This window comes from Onychostoma macrolepis, chromosome 25 (genome assembly GCF_012432095.1).
Source record: "Onychostoma macrolepis isolate SWU-2019 chromosome 25, ASM1243209v1, whole genome shotgun sequence".
NCBI lineage: Eukaryota > Metazoa > Chordata > Actinopteri > Cypriniformes > Cyprinidae > Onychostoma > Onychostoma macrolepis.
This window is the reverse complement of record NC_081179.1, coordinates 11,805,260-11,830,604: the sequence shown is the minus strand read 5'-3', so window position 1 is coordinate 11,830,604 and position 25,345 is coordinate 11,805,260. Positions and strand designations below refer to the sequence as shown.

At 36.4% G+C, this 25,345-nt stretch overlaps 1 protein-coding gene across 1 annotated transcript in view; it reads right to left on the bottom strand.

The window, feature by feature from the left end:
- The window catches only part of galnt18a (UDP-N-acetyl-alpha-D-galactosamine:polypeptide N-acetylgalactosaminyltransferase 18a), a 61,245-nt gene extending 40,102 nt beyond the window's left edge, over positions 1 to 21,143 (bottom strand). Inside the window, exon 1 of the mRNA XM_058768014.1 lies at positions 20,618 to 21,143. Within this exon, the coding sequence (XP_058623997.1) occupies positions 20,618 to 20,858 (241 nt within the window). The 5' untranslated portion in view covers positions 20,859 to 21,143. The remainder of the gene's footprint in view (positions 1 to 20,617) is intronic.
- Positions 21,144 to 25,345: the final 4,202 nt, after the last annotated feature.

The window sequence follows — 25,345 nt, the reverse complement described above, 5'->3', positions numbered from 1 at the left end:
CATGTTAGTTAATACATTAACTAATGTTTAACTAATGAACCTTATTGTAAAGTGTTACCGTGAAAACATATATGAATAGCTCAGATGCAAAAACCCTCTAAGTGCCGTTTAAGATTTTATTCTTAAATTAGCATTTTTATCAGGCTTCTATGTTTATGTTCAGTTATTTCACATTAATGGCAATGATAGATAGATAGATAGATAGATAGATAGATAGATAGATAACATAACACTGTTACCATACAACTTAAAAATTTATATTTAAGTTTTATTAAATATAAATTAACCATTTATTTTCCAATCCATTTAATGTGTTTATAGACAAATGAAATCAATATTTATTTTGAGAATGTTTATGTTACCTATAGTTGAAGAAACATCCATAATAAATAATGCATGCAGCTCCTAATTCTGTTCAAATGCAACAATTGTTTTAAAACTCTGACGTCATGAGCTTGTTGACCTGATGCTGCTGCTGTAAGATAAGATGTGCATGACTAAGAGGCAACAGGATACTCTACTTGATTAAATTAGCCAGCAGTGCACGGCTCTAATTGAGTCGAGTACAGATACACAACAACGATTTGTTCACATTGTCTAAAAAGGTATATAAATGACAACATATTGCATATACAGTCCACCATCGTAAAAATTCCATGTAGCTATTTAGACCATTGGATAAAGATGTAAACAGTGCTTTATGAGAAATATAGAAATGCTTCTATTTATTGTCCGTAGCACCACAGACCAATCTTATTATTCGTTTGCTTTATTGTGCCAGAGCAAATATTTGGCACAGGCACCATCATACACCAGTTTATTGCTCTCTTTCAGTGCAGTGTACCTTAATCCAAGTAGCTTTCAACACATTTGAAAGTCTCTCTCTCTGTTTTGCACATATCTCAGGGCTGGATCGTCTCTCTCTGCACACTAACAGCCGTCATTATTCATTCTGGTCAGTCGAGAGCTGCTAGAAAAGCTTCACATTGCAGAACAAAATGACCAGATGCCCAAAGCCATTTCCACAAGCAGAACACAGCAAGAGCATCTGTAACCGTGACAGACAGAGCTGTGAATGGCTTTGGACAATACTCTCAAATGCTCAATCAATCCTGCTATTACTTGTGGAAAAGCATAGGGTGACTTTTAGATAACATTCCTGGATATATTCTTCCATATGCAATCTTAATATTTTTGTCTTAATATTTTAATATCTAATCATCATTAGACACTGCATGTTTACAGAGGAACATTGGCTGCTCTGATTGACCTTTTTTTTATTGCATTGATCAAATATGTCATTTGTGTTTACACAAACAACCACATACTCCATACAAATTGAATAAAATAGCATGCATATTCCTGTGCTGTCAAATAAATCTTGTTATCTGACCTTCTCCCCTTTCATCACACAGTTTTCAAAGTAGACTAATTACACCGATATGGGTCAGACCGGCCTTATTCCCCTCAAGGCAATTATATTAAGCGCATATTTCAGATGAAAGACTTGCCTCAGAAGTTAGCGAGAGTGCTCAGCTAAATTCATGTTTCCAATTCGTTTGTAATTACTGCTGCCTTTTCCAAGGAGTAACAGTGAATCAAAGGTAATTGTTGATTTCTTATGCTGAAAACACAATGGTCACTGAAATATCTTTCCTTGCTGAATTATAAGGCTGTGAATACACAATTCTTCTGCCACATAATCAAGTTTATTAAACTAATGTTGAACTGTTTGCAGTTGCCAAGCAATGTAGAAACTTGCAGTATTAACATAATATACAATAGCAGAGTCATTTTACACAAATCATCAAGTCATAATTTACTTTATTTATTGGAACTAACTAAAATAAGAAATGTTTCTCGAGCACCAAATCATATTGAATGATTTCTGAAGGTTCATGTGACACTGAAGACTGGAGTAATGATGCTGAAAATGTAGCTTTGCATCACAGGAATAAACTACATTTTAATAAAACATAATAAGTTATTTTAAATTGTAATATTTCACAATAGCACTCTTTCAAATAAATGCAGCCTTGGTGAGCAGAAGACTCTTTTAAAAACATTAACAAATCTTTCTGACTTTAAACTTTTGAACAGTAACGTAAGAAAAAGAAGAAAAACAGAGGGGAAAAAAGAGCCTTTCAAACCCAAATATTCATTTCTTTCTTCACAGAACATTATTGCCAGACTATAACAGCCAAATAGTATTTTATTTATTTATTATTTTTCTGAGTTTAGGGCATGAATCCCTTGAAATTATGAAAGCTACAGGGCTAATGTCCCAGCCACCATCATTAAACAATATTGTGACCTGAGGCAGGGCAACCCAAGGCTACAGAACGGAGAAACAGAAGGTACGTGTCCAGACCGTCTAAACACTCCATCTGCACACATTCGCCTTCCCCTCCATTACACTCTGTGCAGCTTATGGAAAAGGACAGCTTGCTGGCAAAGTCAGGAAATATATTTTATTCAATTTCTCTGAGAGTTTTTTGCAGCCCTCCAGGGATGGCGACACAGAGAGCAAGTGAGGCTGGATTCGATGACCTGGCTCAGCCTGAAGCCAGAGCCGGTCCTGAGGAAAGTGAGGCAGAACGTGATCTGCCGTCCAGGTCGGCCATCTGTCTGACCACAAGAGAGGCAGGAAATGGGCCACCGTTGAGCACCTCAATCAGAGGAGACGGATATAGAGGGGAATAAGACATTCTGAAGTTTAGGATGTACATCAAACCCATTTATTGGGCTTCACTCACTAATAATTGCACATGAATACATGTGGGGATGAGAATTGTAGAGAATTTAATGATTTCAGTTCCATTAATGTTTCTTTTAGTACTTTTAAGAAACAAGCATTTCAAGGGAAAAAAAAAATGCAATCTCATTGCTAAATGATGAAATCCTTTTTTATTAAAATGTGGCATAAATCCAATAAAATAATTGGTCTACTGACAAAAACGTCATCACATCTCACAGTTAGTTCTAAGATGTTTAAGTCATTAAAAAAGAGAGAAAAAAGACTCATAAGAGTAATTCGTTCAGGAGTCAGACAAACACTGTACAGTATGTTTTTGATTCACAAAAAAGAACCAGCTCACGAGAATCAGTCTTTCAGGACTCAGAATACGCAATTTGTGCTGTATGTTTTTGCTTAACTAAAAACAACAGGCTCATAAGAGTCATTCGTTCGGGAATCAGACAACACAATTTGCTTCCTATGTTTTTGATTCACCAAAAATAACAGGTTCATAAGAGGCATTTGTTCAGGAGTCAGACTACACAGTTTGTGCTGTATGTTTCTGATCCCCTAAAAAGAAGCAGCTCAAAAGAAGCATTCATTCGTAATTCGAAATACATCAGTTACACTGTATGTTACTGATTCACCAAAACAACCAGCTCATAAGAGTCATTCGTTCAGGACTCAGAATACACAGTTTGTGCTGTATGTTTTTGATTCAATAAAAAGAACAGGCTCATAAGAGTCATTTGTTCGGAATCGGAGTACACTGGTCATGCTATATGTTTTATGGTACAGATTCAGTAGTGGTGCTGTGGTGCAGCTGCACAAACAGAGCTGAAAAGCCTTTCAAAGTATTTTATCAGTAGAGTCATACGTTCAGGAGTCAGACTACACACTTTTTGCTGTATGTTTTTGATTAATTAAAAAGAACAGGCTAATTAGAGTCATTTGTTTGAGAGTCTTACACCAGTTGTGCTACATGTTTTTGATTCACTAAAAGAACTTAGGAATCGGACTACACTGGTCACGCTGTATGTTTTATGGTATAGATTCAGTAGTGGTGCTGTGGCATAGCTGACTAAATAGAGCCAGAAACCCTGTCAGAGTATTTTAGCAGTATTTCAGCATTCCAACTCACAGCATTCCGTCCCCATCAGTGCAAGCAAGCATGTGGAAGACCAAAGTTTCAGTAAATGTCTTCTACAAATATAATGGACAGAAGACTGAAATTAACATACATTGACACCAATGTGTCAGGCAGTGAAAATAATTGACATCCTTTTAATTAATTGAATAGAAAAAAAAATAACTCTCTAAATGTCAAGCCTAATCAGATCACATAAAATGGTTGAGAGAGCATAGGTGTTATATTCACAACAGTGGAAATGACCAAGCTGCTGAGTGAACCACTCACACTGGTGATGAATGCCATTTTGGCTGCTCTTCTCATTAAGAGCTGTTATGTAAGCATCTGCTGGGTTAAAATGTCCTGCTGGCGCCATGACGACAGTAGATGAGACATCTAAGTTGACAGTTCCTGTCGCCTTCTTTAAGGCACATTAAAGAGCCCAGTCAAAGGTCCTGAATGTCTTGGAAACTCTTAGAAAAATAATCAATGAATTTTTTATTATCTGCCGTGGGATGTATTACACCCGAGTGCATGCTAAGTACCCTACTTGAGAGGCGCGTACCATTACACAGCAACAAAGTCAGTTTCAATTGGCATGTTACTATGAATATCCCATCTCAACCAATCTGAAGTGCTTCAGATGTTAGAAGTGCTCGATGCCTCCAAGTTGCCACTGATGTAACCATAACGCAATGGTTTCTGACTTCACAGAGACACGTCTGAGCATCTGAATCATACATGTACACCAGAGTAAGCCTTACTCAGTGACAAACATCAAAAACAGAACAGGGCATCACAATCCAAACAGCCCCATTCTATCAGACGTGATGATTTACAGTCATAGTTTGACAAAACAAGACTACAAATACTATATAAAGACTTAAAATGAGAAATTCTGCCATCATTTACTTGCCCTGATGTTATTTCAAACCTGCTTCACTTACTTTCTTCAGTGGAACACCAATCACCAATCTTTGCATGTTCATGGCAATTACTGATGGCCGAATCATGAATGAATCTTTATTTGGAGTCAGATTGTCTCAATGAATCTGTCTGAATGCATCACTCAGTTATCAATCAGACTGATCTGGTTCTTGAGTTGAACTTAACCTGACTCAATGATCCAGTGGCAGCAGTAGATGAGAATATTAGTGAATAATGACTTAAATTACAGTATGTTTCTCACAGAATTTTTATGTTCCTTTTATGATGTTTGATATGGAGGACCAAACCTGCCATATTTAGAAATAAATAAATAAAGAAAGAAATGTACAAAGAAATGTAAAAGCAAAAATAAATAAATAAATATATAAATAAATGTACAAAGAAAAGTAAAAAAGCAAAAATAAATGATTATTTATAATTTTATTTCCTTATTTATGTATTTTTCATTTTTTTCCACATTTATTTATTCATTTATTTATACATTTATTTATTTCCACTTTTATTTATTTTCACATTTATATATTTATTTACGTATTTATTTATTTATTTCCACATTTATATATTTCCACATTTATTTATTTATACATTTATTTATTTTCACATTTATTTATTTATACATTTCTTTGTCCGTAGGGTAATGAGGAGGCGTGTTTCGTCAGGAAAAGCAATCGAGCCAGAGTAGTCGAGGGTAAGCTTGAGGCCACAGTGACACCTTGTGGTGCCCAAACGAAGTACAAGAAGTGTAGCCTATATGACGCGCCTGTTGATAGTGTGGGATGAATGACTTAGATGGGCGATATGACCAAAATCTTATATCATCCGTTATTATTTCAGTTTCACGCGGGGGGTTCTTTCGGCTGGGAAGCCTGCTATCTGGGATCGCGTGCATTTGCTGAAGCTCGCGAAAGCATGCAGTCGCTCTCTTATGCGCGCTGTTTTTTTAGGTTTCACTTTCAAAGCATACAAGGCATGTTTCCAATATTTGGAATAGAAGGAGGTTACTGTAGAAGATTGGTCGCCTCGCGCCTCTTCCCGTGTGGACAGTCACCGCATCAACTGATTATAATGGGTTCTCTTGGTGTAGACACGGCTTTAGATACGGATTAATCACACGTTTTAGGATGGAAATATCCAGAATTAGGTCAAACAAGAGGTGTCCACGGGAACGGAGCTAGTGAAACACACACGACATGCATTGAACATACAAGCATCATGCTCATCCAAACAGCGCCTGTCGTGTACCCTCAGCTTTTTGAGCTAACTGCAGTTTTTTAATGTAACCAAAAACCAAAAACAACATTGACAGCATCAGAAACAAACCTGTAAACTGATGTCCAGGGGCATTAAAAAAAAAAAAAAAAAAATATATATATATATATATATATATATATATATATATATATATATAATTCAATCGATGAACTCAGTTAAAATAATAAAGGGCTGTACTAGTAAAAATCAATCAGTGTCAACAAAAGCCGGAGACATCATTACTGAATGCATTTACACTGCAATAAGCCTACAAATGCATAAAATGTTATGAAATTAATGTTTTAAAGTTTAAAGGCAGAAATATGTCAATATGTCAATCTATTAAATGATACGTTTAATATGAAACTAAAACAGACACTAGGTGGGGCCAAGTCACTGTTTTACCGAGTGAGTTCAATCCATTCAGCTGATTCCTTCAAATTACGCTGATTACGAAAACACCACTACTTGTTGCCGCGGTTCAGCTGTGGATTTGTTTCTGTGATCATTATATGTAGGCCTAAGGTCACGTGTTTTTTTAAAGAAATAAAACATATTTTCATGATAAAATGATCAAAAAGATGGCAGGTAGGGTAGGGGACATGTTCGGCGAACACGACTTCTTATGTTGAGAGAACATAAAATGTTTTGAATTTAATAAAGCGAAGAATTAAGAAAATATTATATTAACCTAACTGTATTAGTGCGTGATATGTTGCAGATATATAGGTTACAGTCCACGGACAACATTTATGAACCTTGTTATAATCAATACACTTAAAAATAAGACATGTAACATGCCTAGAAAAAAAAAAAACATTACTATCTTTCCCATCCATCCAGGTTTTTTAATTCAAAACATTTTATTAATTTATTCATAATATTAATGTCTGAATATACAAGGTTGCTATGGTCACGCAGGTTCGTGCATTAAACGCATGGCCACGAGAAAGAAGTCGTGTTCGCCGAACATGTCCCCTACCCTACCTGCCATCTTTTTGATCATTTTATCATGAAAATATGTTTTATTTCTTTAAAAAAACACGTGACCTTAGGCCTACATATAATGATCACAGAAACAAATCCACAGCTGAACCGCGGCAACAAGTAGTGGTGTTTTCGTAATCAGCGTAATTTGAAGGAATCAGCTGAATGGATTGAACTCACTCGGTAAAACAGTGACTTGGCCCCACCTAGTGTCTGTTTTAGTTTCATATTAAACGTATCAATTAATAGATTGACATATTGACATATTTCTGCCTTTAAACTTTAAAACATTAATTTCATAACATTTTATGCATTTGTAGGCTTATTGCAGTGTAAATGCATTCAGTAATGATGTCTCCGGCTTTTGTTGACACTGATTGGATTTTTACTAGTACAGCCCTTTATTATTTTAACTGAGTTCATCGATTGAATTATATATATATATATATATATATATATATATATATATTTTTTTTTTTTTTTTTTTAATGCCCTGGACATCAGTTTACAGGTTTGTTTCTGATGCTGTCAATGTTGTTTTTGGTTTTGGTTACATTAAAAACTGCAGTTAGCTCAAAAGCTGAGGGTACACGACAGGCGCTGTTTGGATGAGCATGATGCTTGTATGTTCAATGCATGTCGTGTGTGTTTCACTAGCTCCGTTCCCGTGGACACCTCTTGTTTGACCTAATTCTGGATATTTCCATCCTAAAACGTGTGATTAATCCGTATCTAAAGCCGTGTCTACACCAAGAGAACCCATTATAATCAGTTGATGCGGTGACTGTCCACACGGGAAGAGGCGCGAGGCGACCAATCTTCTACAGTAACCTCCTTCTATTCCAAATATTGGAAACATGCCTTGTATGCTTTGAAAGTGAAACCTAAAAACAGCGCATAAGAGAGCGACTGCATGCTTTCATGAGCTTCAGCAAATGCACGCGATCCCAGATAGCAGGCTTCCCAGCCGAAAGAACCCCCCGCGTGAAACTGAAATAATAACGGATGATATAAGATTTTGGTCATATCGCCCATCTAAGTCATTCATCCCACACTATCAACAGGCGCGTCATATAGGCTACACTTCTTGTACTTCGTTTGGGCACCACAAGGTGTCACTGTGGCCTCAAGCTTACCCCTCGACTACTCTGGCTCGATTGCTTTTCCTGACGTAAAACACGCCCTCCTCATTACCCTACGGACAAAGAAATGTATAAATAAATAAATGTGAAAATAAATAAATGTATAAATAAATAAATGTGGAAATATATAAATGTGGAAATAAATAAATAAATACGTAAATAAATATATAAATGTGAAAATAAATAAAAGTGGAAATAAATAAATGTATAAATAAATGAATAAATAAATGTGGAAAAAAATGAAAAAATACATAAATAAGGAAATAAAATTATAAATAATCATTTATTTTTGCTTTTTTACTTTTCTTTGTACATTTATTTATATATTTATTTATTTATTTTTGCTTTTGTACATTTCTTTGTACATTTCTTTCTTTATTTATTTATTTCTAAATATGGCAGGTTTGGTCCTCCATAGTTTGAATGCTTCAGTTTTGTTTTACTGTAACTGCATAGAAAAATTATTCAGCACAGTATTCAGAATTTCTTCTTTTGATTTTCACAGGAGAAAGGAATCATTGGCTCACTGGAAAACATGCCTCTAAAAAATATATCTATACAAACAATTCACTGCGGTTTCCAGCTGAAATGAACATTAGTAGCAGTGAAGCATCAACAACTTTTGGTTCTTTTCACACAAACTATGATTACTGGGGCAGATTGTTGATCAATAAAGACTTATTTTCATGTAGATTCCTTGTGAAATATTATTTTATGAACTCAAAACACTTTTACCATAGTGCATGATTTGTTAACGAATACATTCTCACATTTGCTTCACATATATGTATAGCTTTTCTGACGTAGTGAACTTGCTCTGTAGCTCACCCGGTACAGCACTGAACTTACAATCCTGAGAAACATGAATCATGATAAAAGCTCAAAGACTTGAGGAAGCAAACTGGTTTCTTCAGCAAATGTGTTTTCATCTCATGTTTACTTTTGTTTACACTACTGGTTAGATCTGGGGCCCGTTCTTCGTACTTCGCTTAATACATCCGAGATGATTTGAAAGATGCCAGATCTTCTAATTGTGATAACTGATCTCTGGCTAATTTGGTCCTTCAAACGAATTTGTGGATTTGATTAAAATATCTGGATTAGGTTGTCTAAGATTACTGCATATTCTCTTGTTCCCCGAAAAGGGCAGATGTATCGATACTCGAAACCACGATCAGCAATGCAATGATTGGCTGGTGGCAAGACAGCAATGTAATGACATCATATAATTAAAAAAGACACCTGACGAAAAACTTGACAAATTTCTGGACTTTTATAAGGACACAGCCAAGCGAACAAAATTACTTTTTTACATGATTCCCAATTATTTATATTCACGATTTCTAGTATTTGTACAGGCTTTACATTTTGCATTTTAATGTTGTAATTAGAAATTAATTTAATTTGATCTTTGAAACAGATTGCTGTCACATGCCTTAAGTTTCTTAAGGGTCAAGATCAAGTTATCTGCATTTCCTGCGCTCCATCAAGCCACTACCATAATAGCTGTCATCATTCAAATTAATGCACGGCTCAGATTACCTGTAGCTATGGCATGTGTGCAAGACTCTAAAACAATTATAAAGTAATTATTTTATCATGAATAAACATTTCAATGAGTAAAACTGGCTGTGTCTAGTATTATAGACTACACAACATTATTATATTATTTTTCAGTTAATTTTTCAATTACTATTATTTTAAATTACTGTCCTTGGATCAGTAGGGTACTCTTCTAATAAAGTAGCAGTGGCTGGGACAGATTTTAAATATCAATTCTGCTTAAAAAGATACGCTCTAATCCTGTTTACATGAAATAAGCCTGCTCCCGAGCAGGTTTAAGCTTACAGACCTGTTGCTATGACAGCAACTCCAGGATGAGCTTCGAAGGACCAGATGATCCAAGATCAAGCGAAATTGTCAACAATCAAATCCAGCTAACTGAGTTAGCAACGTATGAAGAATGGACACCTGGGGTAGGGTTTATTGTAGGTGGTATGTTATTTTCAAACATAATAGAGCTTTAACCTTTTAGTGGCACTCATCTTCCACATTCAACTTGCAAGAATCAACAGTATAATTTTGCAGAAATGTCGCCACAGGCACTTTTTTCCACTGAGCCTGTGTTGGACAAATTTGCTAGCCATCTCTAGAGCACAAACTTGCTAGCCAATTCAAGATAACAGCCAATCTGTAAAAACAGAATCAGGTGGGCCAAAACACCAAACATGTTCACGCTTTATAATATATCACTGCAGAAATTTAACACTGTCTGTGACAAGTGCTAGTTTACAGTATCAGGTACATTAGCCTCTCTAACTGGAGTGTGCTAAGAGCCTTTCAATGTCAAGCTGAAAGCTGCCAAACTGCACACAGCTGGGAGTTCATGCAACCCCGCAGAGTGTGAAATGGAGGCAGGTCTCACAATTATCGGTTCTTATGGGTAATTGAAACAGTCGGAGTCATTTGAGTCACTGATGCCATCTACTTCATGCTAGCTTGGCACGTTAGCTACAGGCAAACTGCCGCTAGGTTAACACTATGTAAATGTATGTATATTAAATGTTCTCTCGTCCCAGAGGTTTTACACTCATGGAATACAGCCCATTGTTCTTGAAGCTGAAATGACTTTAAAACTTTTTGTTGGTAATAATTTGGTGAGCCTGCTGGTAAATGCAGGCCATGATGTGCACCACGCAGAGCTAAATGATCATCTATCACAAAATTTCCTCACCAATTCACAGAGCTTGTGAATAATCATAATAACTAACAGGACTTTAAGACACTGTAGGGAAGCTTGCTATCCTGAATGGATTCCACACCTCGACATGGACAATTATTCTTTCATTGGCAAAAAGAAAATAGTGTTTCTTTGGGCGATTTTCAATACATCTTGCTATTAATCCATGACATTGAGCTGTGAATTATTCAAACGAATTTCAGTATTTCCACAATCACTTTCTCATTAAAGCAGAGCGCTAAAAGGAATGAATGTTATGCAGGATTGTAGATGTCAAATGCTCAGGGTTATTTCATTGGAAACCTTATAATGTAAGACTAAATGAAGTTCATAAGAGAATGTCTTTGTGCGTGTTCCACAAAGCAAATAACACTGGGATTTTTAAAGTCTAAAACCTAAACTCAAAAAGTCATCAGAAAGTCATGAAGTTAATCATAATAATACTTATTAATAACACTAATAATACTAAAAATCTTACTGAAACCTTGAAATAAACAAGATTCTAAAAATACGAAATTAAGTCTGAAGAAGAAATATTTCAGGATGGGTGCCCACCAATAAAAACTTTGTAAAATGTAGAGAGTGCTCTGCACTGAAAGTTTATAAAATTCATTTCATTGCATTCACATCCCTGTCCCTGAATCACGAATTTGTGTCGGAGTCTAAGCAATCACGCATCTTGTTTAGCAGTCCTCTGTCCTTGACACTAGTCTTACAAAAGGCAACAAAAGCCCATTTTCTTTCTGCTGCATTTTGTTAGACTTCCTGTCACGCTGATAACATTCACAGACTCGTATTAAAATTGTACAAAATTAAAGGACAAACAACAAAAAGCTGCACGAAGAAACTGAGGTCTTTCAGTTGTTTTGAAATCGAGCTGGTTAATGCATGGTCTTTTGTTCACATGGACGGCCGTGGGCTGTGCTAGAAACTGCATTAGCAGGTGACCTAGAAGTCAGCAGGATGCTCCATGCCACTGAATGTTTATCTGCTATACGAGCGTATGGGCGGCCCCGGACGGCCATGTTAATCGCCAGAACACCATTAGCAGCAGGATACATGGCAGTGAATGTCCCTCAGGTCATATAATGCATTATTTTGTGTGGGCTCCAAATCTCAAATCTGTGTCTGAACCATTAACAGGCTTTGCATAAAGGCAAGAGGGTGTCTTTTTCCCCCCTCTACGGAACAGCATTTTTGTTGATTTCCTTGCAAAGTGAATGACTTTGGCCTCATAAATCAAACGTTACAGCTCATTGCCTGTAATTTCTACATGCAAAACACAATCCTGGAGAAAAGATGATAATTACGGCCTCATCCAGCCGCTTCTGTCAAAAAAAAGGCACTAAAATCACAGTCAAGATCCTCTAGAAATCACTTTAGTGACTCTGCAAATAAGGAAGCAGAAAAGACAAAGTGCATTCAAAGTCCAAAAACCACACAAAGAGAAACATAATGCGATAGAAATGATTTTTCTAAAATAGTCTAATAGACCCTATGAGATTAAATGAGAATGGAACAAAATTATTAGGACTGTAAACTGATTTAAATGTTTAACTAAATAATTTACATAATCTGCTTAATCGAAATATTCATAGATAGATCATTTCCAGTATTACTTATTCTCTAATATTGCGTTTTATGACTGATTGGAGTATTTGATATTATATATAACACATATCAATACTGGCACAAGAATTCATTTTATTTTTAGTACCTACAATTTTTCCTCAGTATTGTGTCCTATGATTACTTGGAATCATAGAGTGAGTTGATTTTTTTCGTGTGACTGAAACAATACATCAATTACATGCTCTCCCTCTCTGTCATGTCAGTTCATTAACAGGTGGCCTAATGCACAGAGTGAGCTATCAGCTTTAACTGACAGCCCAGCACAGGTCCCTATTACACACACTACAAAAAGTCAAAACTCCACCATCTGTGACTCTGCTGAGCTACTTATTTATTTAAATAAAAACATGTTACATAAATGCCAGATCAGACAGCAAAATGTGACAGAAAAATAATTCCTAGGGGCCATGTTTACAAAGTGTCTGCCAAATACTGGCTTATAATAAATTATCCGGTCAAAATATGACACATACAACCGACCAGAACTCGCATCACTTTTTTTGAGGCTTTGTCCCCATCGCTTTATGAAATAGTTTGCTAGCTATTACAGAGAATCATCTCTATTTGTTGACTTTAATACAGGACAATTTATATTTAGATTCATACATTTATCCACCGACCTACAAAAACTAAAAAGATGAATTTATCAAACTGAATAAGTCACAAGTCCTCCAAAATTCAATGCAGGATGTGTTTTGATAGTTGGGTTCAAATGAAGTTCATAAACCAGGTAGTTCCCACTCCCAATCTGACTGAGACACATCTGAAGCTGTGAAATAGCCATACACAGACGTGACATGAGGAAACATCTATTTTTGTGTTTGCAAACCGCACGACACGTCAGCTTTTCCGAATGCATCAAGACAGTCATACAAGCATTGTTGCAAACACAATGGCTCTCCAGCTTCAGCACCATGATAACAAAACACAGTTCCACTGATCTGTTTTCTGCTTCTGTTCAGGAGGCATTATTGTCCTGATGCACACAACTTGAGCACAATTGTCAGGATGCTGTGTGTCGCATATGTGATTAGAGTTTTAAGATGCAGCTCCTGCTGTGGGCGATATACTCGTGCACTCTCTAACCAGTGCAAAGGTTAATAAAGTCACAGAGAGAGATTTGAATTCAGTCCCTCAGGTGTGCCTGCTGGGCGAGCTGCGGCCCGCTCTCCATGAAACCCTCATGGGTCAGTGTGTGAGATGTCCAGATATGACAGACAGTCGCCACAGTTAGTTTTCTGCTCTATGACGAATCTAAAGACTCTTCCGTTGTTTTGGTTAAGGTTCATCTGCTAGCATTGCAAATGTTTGCTCTTTTTATTATATACTATAATAATATCTAAAAGCATACACCAAAATGACAAGTTAAACATGTTAAAGTTTTAAACAATTAAATAATTTTATTACTGTTTCAAATAATATACATACAAAAAAATTAATCTTGTAGTATTCTAAAAACATTGCTATTAAAAATGCAGTGTATAACTGGCTCTACTAACAGGCTGAAATGGACAGTACTTAAATAAAATTTAAAAATGGAATATATGTCTTTTGCAGCATAGGTCAGTAGAGAACAACAGTGGGAGAGCAAGGAACCTCTCAAACCCCAGATATGACAGCCACCGCTGTGCTACAGCTATTTTAAGGTGCTGTTTTGAAGTTAATTAAACAGAATATTAATGAAAGGTTAATGAACATGAACAGAATATACTGAAACAATCTGAGTGTAAAATTATATTATACTTATATTAGAAAGGGTAGTTGGGAGAGACTCTATCTATCTTCATTGCTAATACTAATATCATAATGTCTTTTTAAAAAAAGCACAAGATAGTTCAGCTAAATCTATTTATTCATGCGCCACTCTGGAATACTTTATGCTGATGGCCAATTGGTTTGTCAAATATTATTGTACAATGATACTAAACAGAATATATGACTCTTTTCCTATATTTATCATTTAGCTAGAGTAGTTTTATTTTATTTTTTGCTGCCAAATAATAGCCAGAGCAGTCTCAAGAGATTTAACATGCGCTACAGGTTCTGTGGAATATTCACCGAATGTCACTCATTCAAGCAAGGACATCTCAACCGCAAACACTATTATGGTCTCGCTCGGTTAGTCAAGGGCAACTGACTCAGTTTTTAACCCTGGGTCATTGGCTCAGTGAGTGTCTCCTGCATCACTATTCAGGAGCAGCACCAGATGACTGTTTATGTGGCTAACGGCACACAACTACGAACATATGGGCCAAAGTGCCATCTAATGTGTGAATGAATCACTCAACTAAGGCGATTCTTTCGAATGAAACAGTCTGAATCAAACAGAAATCATAAGACTAAATCAGACAAGTCACCTCATTATTATGTGTATGTATATTGGCATCTGTTGTCAGATTTCAGCAGAATCAATCATAAAACAAAATACAAATCATGCTGTCATTCATCCCAACCGCCTCCGTCATTATGTGTTTGACTGGTCGGTGGAATAAAGCTAAAATCGTTTCAATCTCTGAGGATTACCGAAGCTCAAGCTTGATTACGGGCTGCTCTCTGGACGACAGACGTCTGTGAGACGGGCTGACAAATCAGTGCAGCCGGATGCACCCTAAGTGGAGCCCAATGACAGAGGGGAAGAAAGTGTTTATCAGGAGCTGACCTCATAATGACACATGCAAACAGGAGCAACAAAAAACAGTTCTGAATCCACTGAAAACATATCAAATTTCTCCCACGCATTAAGATTAACCCTAATCCTGACCCCAAACATGATTTAAGGGCATTTAAAGCTCCTCTCGTGTACAGTCGTTTTCCTGTTGAACAAACACAGCGACGGCTGATTCAGCTCCAAATATGTTGCATGAGGAAATTACTGTAAATATTAAGTGAGCGCTAATAAAATGATTTTAAAAAATTATGAAATAAAACTGTATATATTTCTCCTTAAAATATTTTTTTTCTGGTGATTTATTGTAATAATTTATTGATCAATACTGGATATTTAATTGTGCATGTTTATTTTTTTATTTTTTACATTTAGATTACATTTGCCATCATTTAACAAGTTCGTCTTTAGCGTATGAAAATTCAACAAAAAAAAAAAATGAATAAATGTAAAATATAATCCACCATAGCATGAAAATTAGTGCTTGGCAACGATTGACAACGACATGATTAATCGCATCCAAAATAAAATATTTTGTTTATATACAGTATGTGTGCGTACTGTGTCTGTATCTATTTATTATGTGTATATATAAAGACACACAAATACAGAATATATTTTGAAAATATTTAATGTATATATTTATATTCATATAATTTATATTAGATATAAATATATTTAATATATAAACATAACATTTTTCTTAAATATATACATGCATGTGTGTGCATTTATATAAACGTAATAAATATACACAGTACACACACATATATTATGCACACAAAAACATTTACTTTGGATGCCATTAATTGTTGCCCAACACTAATGAAAATAATGATTGATGTAACATTAAAGAAAAAAATGTCAGGTGGGATTTGGTTCAATTCATCGTTGTTTCTCCGGAAGATTGAGTTATGACATTTTGATTAAAAATTACTAGGTCAATCCATTAAAAAAATAATAGACAATGGAATGGTTGAATTGTTCACAATAAGATCATGGAGGGTACGTTACATGACAATGATGTACTAAAAATGAAAAGTTTTTCCTTTGCGTTTGTGAAAAGTTTTGCAATTTAGAGATACAGGGGGGCAGGATCAAGAAAGGTCTTCGAGTCAGGATTCGAACTCGTGACACCCATAGTGTAACGGCACTGCATGTTGGTGCGCTGCCCACAAGGCTATCAGGGTTGACTGAAAAATCTATTTTTACAGGTTACATTTCAGTTACTGTTTCCCCTGTATAGCATTTAGCGAAATTTATCATAAAAAAAGAAAACTGTTTCTTCATAGGAAGACTGCAGTAAATAAACTGCTGGTACGACTTAATTTTCACTGTCTAGACTGAGCGTGCCTTGCCACCACAGAGACAACTCACTTAATTAGCAAAATCTGATGGGTGTCTAAGCAATTACCCATCTTTAATTAACTACAACACATTTAAAGAGCCAATCAAGACATTTAAGAAAAAAAAAAAAAAAAAAAAAAAAAATCACAGACTGACGAAGCAACTTTCCAGTGTGCATTGTGACCTCCATGTTATCAAGTATCCTCCTCCCGCTCCACTCCTTCCCTCTGGCGTTTCTCCTTCATTACCCATCAGCAAGTGAAGCGTGGTGTTAAAACGAGCCCTTGTGCGTCCTATCCTATAATAAGAGAACCGTGGACAAAAACACCTTTGATAACGATAACAATCTCAGGTGGTATTTAACAGAGGCAGTACGACAGAACAACACATGCCTGCAGGGTGCGTGCGCAAAAACATCCAGCGTTAATTGTCAGGCAGGCGCACCGTAATGAGACAGTCCAAAATAAATTAGCGGGGTAACACTTGGCTCCAAAGTGTGACTCATGAACTTATGAACTTGTGAACAGGGCACGGAGAGAAGAAAAGATAATAGTACGAAGGCGGGATTTTTATAGCACTCAGGCACCCTGCTGATCTCCAGTGCAGAGCTGTGAGAAAATGGGAAGAGAACGGGTGAGTTATTCTCGCTCGGTACAGTGCTACTGTTCTCTTTAGATGTACAGAAAACTCAGCAGCTGTTTGCACAGCAATCACCCCTACACTGAACCCAGTTAAGGGACATGCTTTCTAAGGCTTCAAAGATCATGGAAGCATGTACGAGCAGGTCCAGATGGAAACTGTGGACTTTTTCACATTTTAAGCACTCACTTTGGGGAAAATCTGTGGAATGGATTTTTATGTGGTAAAAATGGGTTAAACTGATCTGCACTACACTTTAAAAAAAATTTAAATGCAATATAAATTGTCAAACAGGTTCCCCCAAATGCTCTCCTGGCATGCTATTGGTCATCCACACAGATAGCCCCACCCCAAATTCACGCTATTGGTTAAATCAATGTTTTCATAGCGCCATAGCAAAGGCCAGCAAAGGGGAAGTCAGTTCATTTGGTCGGCCATATTTGAAAGTTATGGCCGCAAATTAAGCTAGGATTTTAAAAAAATGTACTCAAAAATTAAACTTCACTATTTACTCTTATAGGAGACAATTTTAATATCCATTTGGGTGATTCCAATACAATGGAAGTCCAATAGGCACATTTTACACTGTCAACTGCCACTGAAATGCAGGAGAAGAATTAGAGCACATTTACACCATCTACTGGCCTGGAGTGTAAAGTGCTGGGTGCCACAGGAATGCAATGGCAAAACCTCAAATATCGCGTTGAATCTTCAGAGTACTTTTAAAATGAGAAGCAAGCTACAGTGTACTTTTTAGCTGACACTCTTGGGTGCCTTATTAAAGTTACCATGAAATCAAAACTGACAATTCTTATTTATAGAATACTGCAAAGATTAAAACAAATGATATATTCGTGCGCATTTACACGCAACATTCCGAACAATTCCTGATGGACAAAATCAAGTCCAAGTACATTTGTTCTTATTCGATGAGCTGTTTCAGTTGGGTATATTTCACAATAGGGAAGAAAAGAGCAGACATTGTTTTTTTTCTGTGGAAGAAAATAACTTATAAGGGTCTGAAATGACATGAGGGTGAGATGGCATAATTTTCATTTTGGGTGAACTATCCCTTTAAAGAAGGAAAGTTATCTTAACTTAATTTCAAACTTATTTTTATATTAGATACTAATATATACTACAAAGACGTACTGTAGACCTGTTTTTCTTGCTTTCTCCCCAAGTCTCTAACATCTTACACTCCGCATTTCAAATGGCACAACACCAGAACTCGTATCCCTGGCCGTCACAAGCAAAGGACAATAAACGTGCCATTTCCATGGTGACCTTCTACTAACCAAAGTTCACATTTGCTAATTGAAACTGGGTTACAGGAGAAGAATTGGCTTCATTTCTTTCCCTCTGTAAGACAGCACATCAACACTGTTGCTTTTACCAACGTAAAACTGGAGGTCCAGTCTCAGTCTCTGCCAATGACAATGCAATCAGACAGTTCAGATGGGCGTGAAAACCGGACTCTTCACTTTTAATGGATTTTGGAGAAATGAGACTCTCCTACAGCAGCCACTGACTCAGTTATCGTAAAACTGGAGGAGACTGCAAGCAAATCTGAGGCGCCTTTTATTATTTCTTTCACTGAGACATATGTCTTTGACTTGCGCTCTGAAAGTACAGAGGAGCAGTTTAAATGTGAATTGGGGTTTTGAATACATACATTAAATGTGTAGTTTCACTTCCCAAAGGCATTTCCAAACTTTTTGGCCAGACGAACCTCTTTGACCTACAAATTTGTAAAAACGCTACGGGAAAAAACTGTTAATAGGTTAACAGTAAGTTCCCGTACTACATACAGTGGAAAAACTGTAAAAGATCTAACCAGATATTTCATGTAATTTTACAGTAAAATGCTGTTAATTGTACAATTTTTAGAAGTAAAAAAGAACAAATCAATGTATAATTTACAGTCAAAAACTGTAAAATGATATTCCCAGAATTCCATGCGTGACACTCCACATTTTTTTAATGGTTTTTGTTATCAGTTATGTACATTTGGGCTTTATGTTACATCTTCTGTTGTTTAATGAAAGTTTATTGCATTATTTAAGTATCGTGTGTTACCATGATGGTGTTTTGTGTTTGCATGAATGACTCTTATATATTAGTATATATACTTCTGCTTGTGGCGAAGCTACTTGTGATGATCTTTGATTCTTCATGTGGCTTTCTCTTTTACCCCCTGCATTATTATGGTGGTTGTCAGTATGTTAAAGGTACAAAATAGATTTTAATAGCAGTGTGTGTTGTTGAATTTACTGGTTTACATTAAAATTTTCTTGTTTGTAAATTACAGTTTTATACTGTAAAATTTACTGTTTTGGCTGTAAATGTGTTTACAGTTTTTCTGTATTTTTTTTACAAAATTATTCTGGCAACCACAGCTGCCAAAATTATTTTGTAAAAACTACAGAATTGTTTTTACAGTGTACAAATAGCTGTGGTTTTCTCAGTATGGTATTTTAAAATCCAAAAAATGACACATTTCTACTGAAATAAAATATTGTGGAGGAAGGAAGTGAGGAAGGCATCATTATGTGGTATCTTTTTTTGAAACAGTATAAAATGTAGCATTATACACTCAATCACTTAAGTGCCTCATTGTGTAGGTGTACTGGGTATATTTTGATTGACATTTATGGCTTCACTACGACTGCACTGAGCGAGAAGCAAGCTTTAAGACCTTGAGCTCAGCACAGAAGCTGTACTTATGGTACAGGCCAACATATCCCATAAATCCAGCCAAATGCTTCTCAACAAGATTAACGCATGCATTAATGCTTTACAGAAATACAATTCCTCACACAAAGCCTGTTAGGGCATAAATGGGGGGTTATTTTGAAGACGGCACCCCCTCCTTATATCATTCCAAGGCCATATTTTTTAACTCTACCGAATTAGATCGCCATCAACAGTACACTAATAATGATTAATCATCCAGGATGAGAAGCTGTTCAAACTCTTGCAGGTTATCATCACTCCCAGCTGTCCTGTCTGAGTCCAGCAAAGCAACATGATGGCACCAGCCGCGGGACTGATGTTTACGCGAGGACTTTGCCAAGTGCTAAATTTATGCTCCCTCTCTAGCAGCAATAAACCTGAGTTTACACTGCACCAGCTGAATACAGAAATCTACTGGGAGCTGAATACAGTCCAGATAGAGGTGCTATACCATTATGATCAGTCTCCAATTCATCTCTGTGTATCTATATAGAAAAACAGAGCCATAAAAGAGGCTCATTAACATCAGCATCTGAAGTGCATAGCCCATTTAAACCAGTATTGATCTTCATATCTGCTGCAAGTGAGACTGTGATATACAGCAACTGTAAAAAGAGAACATGCAGTTAATATAAATCATGTTGTCCTGTCAAAACATCGTTACCTTGGATGTGCTGGTTCACAACACTCTCCAGCTTGTCCAGTCTCTCTATAATCCTCAGCGTTTCTCCTCTGCTGTCATCGTCAAACTTTTTCTCGCGCGTCCTCTCAGCAACTTTGACGTTTCCGTTATTAGACACATAATTGGTGATCCATCCGACGTAGAGCAGACACAAAATATTGGTCATGCCGCTTAAAATCACGCACGTGGACACCAAAGTTTTGGTTCTCCTCGTACATGCCATCGCAACATCCCCACGTGCGCAGCGCGCGCAGAAACAGGCACAAATCCTTTACGCGTTTGACGGCGGTTCTGCTCTCATACAGCCGGGCGGAATGATCTTCCGTATAACATTTCGGTTCTTCGGCACATCTTATGTGACAGCGAGCTGCAGCTGTTCGGATCTGTGCGGATCTCTCTCGCGCTTGTCCGCGCTGTTTGACAGCGGGTTTACAGCTCGGCAGCACGCGCGCACGGCGTCAGAGCCAGAAGGACACGCGCTGGTGTTGACAGCCAATGAAGTTCAGCAGCAGTAATGGTTTAGGCCATCTGGTTTACGTTGGATGTCAAGTGGGGAATACCAATTAGTTTACTGTACGTTGGCTAAACTTAGAAATGTATTGATGTTATGCTACATTTGTAATTGCTTAATCTGGCTATATAGGTTCTTCCAACCCACATGAAAAAATACTATTGTAATTTATAGAAAATACTATAGTGTTTTTGAACCATACTATAAAAAAGCACTTGAATTAATTTGTTGTGGTAATTCTATAGTTGCTGTGGTAATATAATTAACAACTATAGTAATATAAACAAATTACTTTACCCAATACTGTACTAAGTTTTCCACAACTAGCCTATATTATACTTCAATACACTACAGTTTACTGTAGTAAAAACTAAAGTATACTACTGTATTTATTACAGTTTATCAGTTCACTATAGTTAATGCAGTATGCTGTAGCATTCATTAACAAAGTGTTGTAAATACTATAATATATACAGTATAACACACTTTACTATAGTATGGTTCAAAAACACTATATCCTAGTATTTACTATAAATTACTGTAGTATTTTTTTCATGTGGGAGACTCACAACAGTTAAAGGGAAATGTTTTCTCCTCGCTTTTAAAAACGGTAAAAAAGGAATGCTTTGTAATCCTAATTATTCAATAATATGAATATTTATGTTCGTATTCTCTTTTTACTTTAACAAGTTTAACACATTGATGTGTGGACTGTAAGCCAGTCTCGTCTACAATTGTTACGGGGTGAACGAGACGTGAGATGTGCAGATCCATTTGCAAGCTTTATTGCAAGCTATTGATCACAAAGAGGCAAGAGTCAAACAATGGCAAACAGGTATAGCACAAGCAAGACAAAGAGTAATCCTAAGGTAAGCGTGGGTCTTCGATCGGCAAACTATATCCAGAGGGCTTGAGACTAGGGGTAGCCCAATAACATAAGCAATAGTCCAGGCGAGGTGCAAACACAGTCCAAAACAGCAAGGCAAAGGGTAAATCCAAGTTACACAGACAAGAATCAGGTAACAGGCAACACAAGGCAAGACTAGACTTAAACTAGAACTATGAACAAGAAACTAGGGTAGAAAACTAGCTCCATAATGTAGCTATCGCTAGGAGAGAGATATACACTAAACAATACTTTGCGATCCGAAAGAGGAAGTCCAAGGCTTATAAAGCGTGTCTGACTGGATTCAGTTGTGTGTGTGTAATCAGTGCAGTGGATGATGGGAACTGTAGTCCGGAGTGACATGTAACAGTCTGTGTGGTGTGAGAGTCAATATGATATAGAGGCGACCTCTTATTGGCAATCGGACAGAATGCCACAAACCGGATTCATGACAACAAATAATGTCAATTATCCTCATTTGAGGAATTTTCTTAGCAAATTTGCAATTAATTTGTCAGCATATTATGTAATAATTTGATTCAAATTCCAGTTGGTTTACAGACCTAAAGACTAAATGGTTATTTGCTAATTATATGATGTATTTATCATTGTTTTCCCTGCAGACCTGTATTTTTTGGATCCTAACAAGTCAGTTGAGAACCACTCACTAATGCACATTCCTGCACTTAATATGTGCAATTCATCTTTACAAAGTTATTCCAAAATGTAAAAAATGTTTTGTTTTTGCTCTGTTTCTGAAATGATGTTTCTTTTCAGATGACGTACCTAGAAAAAGCTACTCATTAGCATTCCCATTCATCTCAGTGGCACTTCTAACACTTCATTTCTGCCTCCTCTCTTTGCTCACAGGAACCAAACTTGATTCCTTGTTTTGGATGATGAATCTTTTTTACTTTTCGCACAACCTGACACTATTCTGGTATGTAACAGCAAATTTTCACAATCCAGTCAATTCCAGATGGATAAATTCAAGCCTTTTCCTGCATTATTTCTAGAATACCATTCAAATACATTAGATTACACAGGTAAAATGGTTACTTGGAACGGCATTTTACGTTCACTTAAAAGTTATTAAACCATTACAAAATGTTCCAGTAAGCTTCAGGCAAGGTACTGTATGTAGCGAGTCAGTGAAGCAAACTTGACATAATTGCTTGATAGTAGTTACACAATAGTTTGTGTTTTACTGTATTAAACATATCTGACAGTACTATTTAACATTCCAGGGAGATTAAAGGCTTTTTAATGAAAAATTTGACTATAGTTTAAATATTTAGAGAATTTCTGTTTGAAGACAAGGGGGGGGCCAATTCCCCTCTCTTTTATGTCCTTTTAAACGGTCAGGTTGTATCTCAAATGAAAGCATGCAATCGAAACAGCCTTCAAAGATGATCCTCATCAGCCTACCCACTCCATTTGGGGCTTTCAGGGTGATCAAGTGAGGAGAAAAAAAGCATCAGAGAAACATTACGTTAACAGATGGAGTCAAGAGCAAACTACCCTGAGGTGCTGGCTTTGATCTTTGTCTTTGGCGTGCCAGCTTACTCTTTCACCTGTTTAGTTTACCCAAATGTACGCAGAGGCACCAGCAGGGCCACCGCTGCATGAAATGATGCATGAAATATAAATGGAGACTGAAATATTAAAGGACAGAGAATTTCTCTGAAGAGACCAAGGCCTGTAATTACTTCAAAAAATTTAGAGGACCTAGACCTAAGGTCTATGAATGATTGATCTTAAAAGAGAAAATGTCACAGTTCAGTTTAGATTTAATAAGGGGTTTGGTAAAAAAAAAAAAAGGTGAGAACTTACAGTATACGACTTCTTGCAATGAAAGTCTGTGTCTTCTTGGAGATGTGAAGACCTGGAGACTTTATCTACATTATCCTGCTCCACCTGCTGAAATAATCTGATTGCTTTAGAGAGAGCCTATATTTTTTGAATTGCTAGTTTTGTTTTACACTAAAATTATCTCTACATCCTTAAAGCAAGACAAATGTACTCTGCACCACCTGGTTACTGACACATCCAGCCGTAACTTCCCGTGGCAATGTATTTAAGCATGGAGCCTATGACTCAGCTATGCATAAGATCAATGAGACAGAATACACTCCGGTCTGTCTGCCACAGCCCCCACTGCAGTGAGATATTATTGGGCTGTAATTTAAACTGAGAGGTCTAGGGTATATCGGCTATGTAACAGAAGGAAGGAGACGCTGCCTGGAATGTCAATAGCAACGGTGGTTCTTGCCCAGAAGAGCAATGTGAAATTTCTTTAATCAGAATCCGTAGTCCTGATGCAGAGCATGTGACGGTGCATTAATCTGATTGCTTTTCAACAGAACCTAGTTGACCTACTTGGTGAATGTTGAAATGTGAAGGATTATGGTTATGCAAATCCACATATACTGAGGTTAGTTTGGGAGTTAAAATCACCGTTTTAGTTGACCCTTACTTTTGATTAATATTATTACAGAATAGGAATAGTGCACCAGTGTTTTCAGTTGCACCAACTCACTAAACAACTTTTTTCAGTAGCCAGCAGCTGAGTTGTTCAAAACAGTGTCACTTTTCCAGAAAGCAGCAGTGTAATTGGTTTGAATCAAAAATATCTGTTTTTTTTAGAGTATATTACAGAGGATTTCTCGTACATTTTTCACTTGAAATGAATTATTGGGTATTTCTGTCTAAAAATGTTAGATTCATCCACACAGAAAATCTGCGCTAAAGCACAAGTGACGTAAAAATGTTGCAGTTTTATGTTTCAAACACAGATGGCATAGAGAACCCAGAATTCTGTATACTGTACTTTTAAAGTTGCAATGAAATGGAAGAAGTGGCAGATCTTTCTTCCTTGTTGTGATGTACATCCAAATATAATGGTTTATCAAAAAAGATCAAAAGTGGGGCGGGGACTTGGTTTAGTTCATTGGTTTGTTGATTGGATGTTGAGATGTTGGCAGTGCAGTTCATTATGGAGTTTAAGTGGACTAAATGATTAGAGAATCAGAAGTCTAATATTTTGTTTAAGATTTAGCTTTTTAATAATTTATTTCAGTTAACATGTATTCATTTTTTGTTTCTTGGTATAATCATATAATCCTGATTTAGACTATTTTAATTTCTTCAAATGAACATGAATATGTCATTCTATTTCAGATTTGTTCACAAACCCTTTGAGCCAGAGAAATGCTCTGATTATATTATAATTTATATAATTTGATAGTTAAATGTTTTAAAATATATTGCCTCTCACAAACGCCTCAGTGTAGGTAGCTATGTTTTGTTTGTA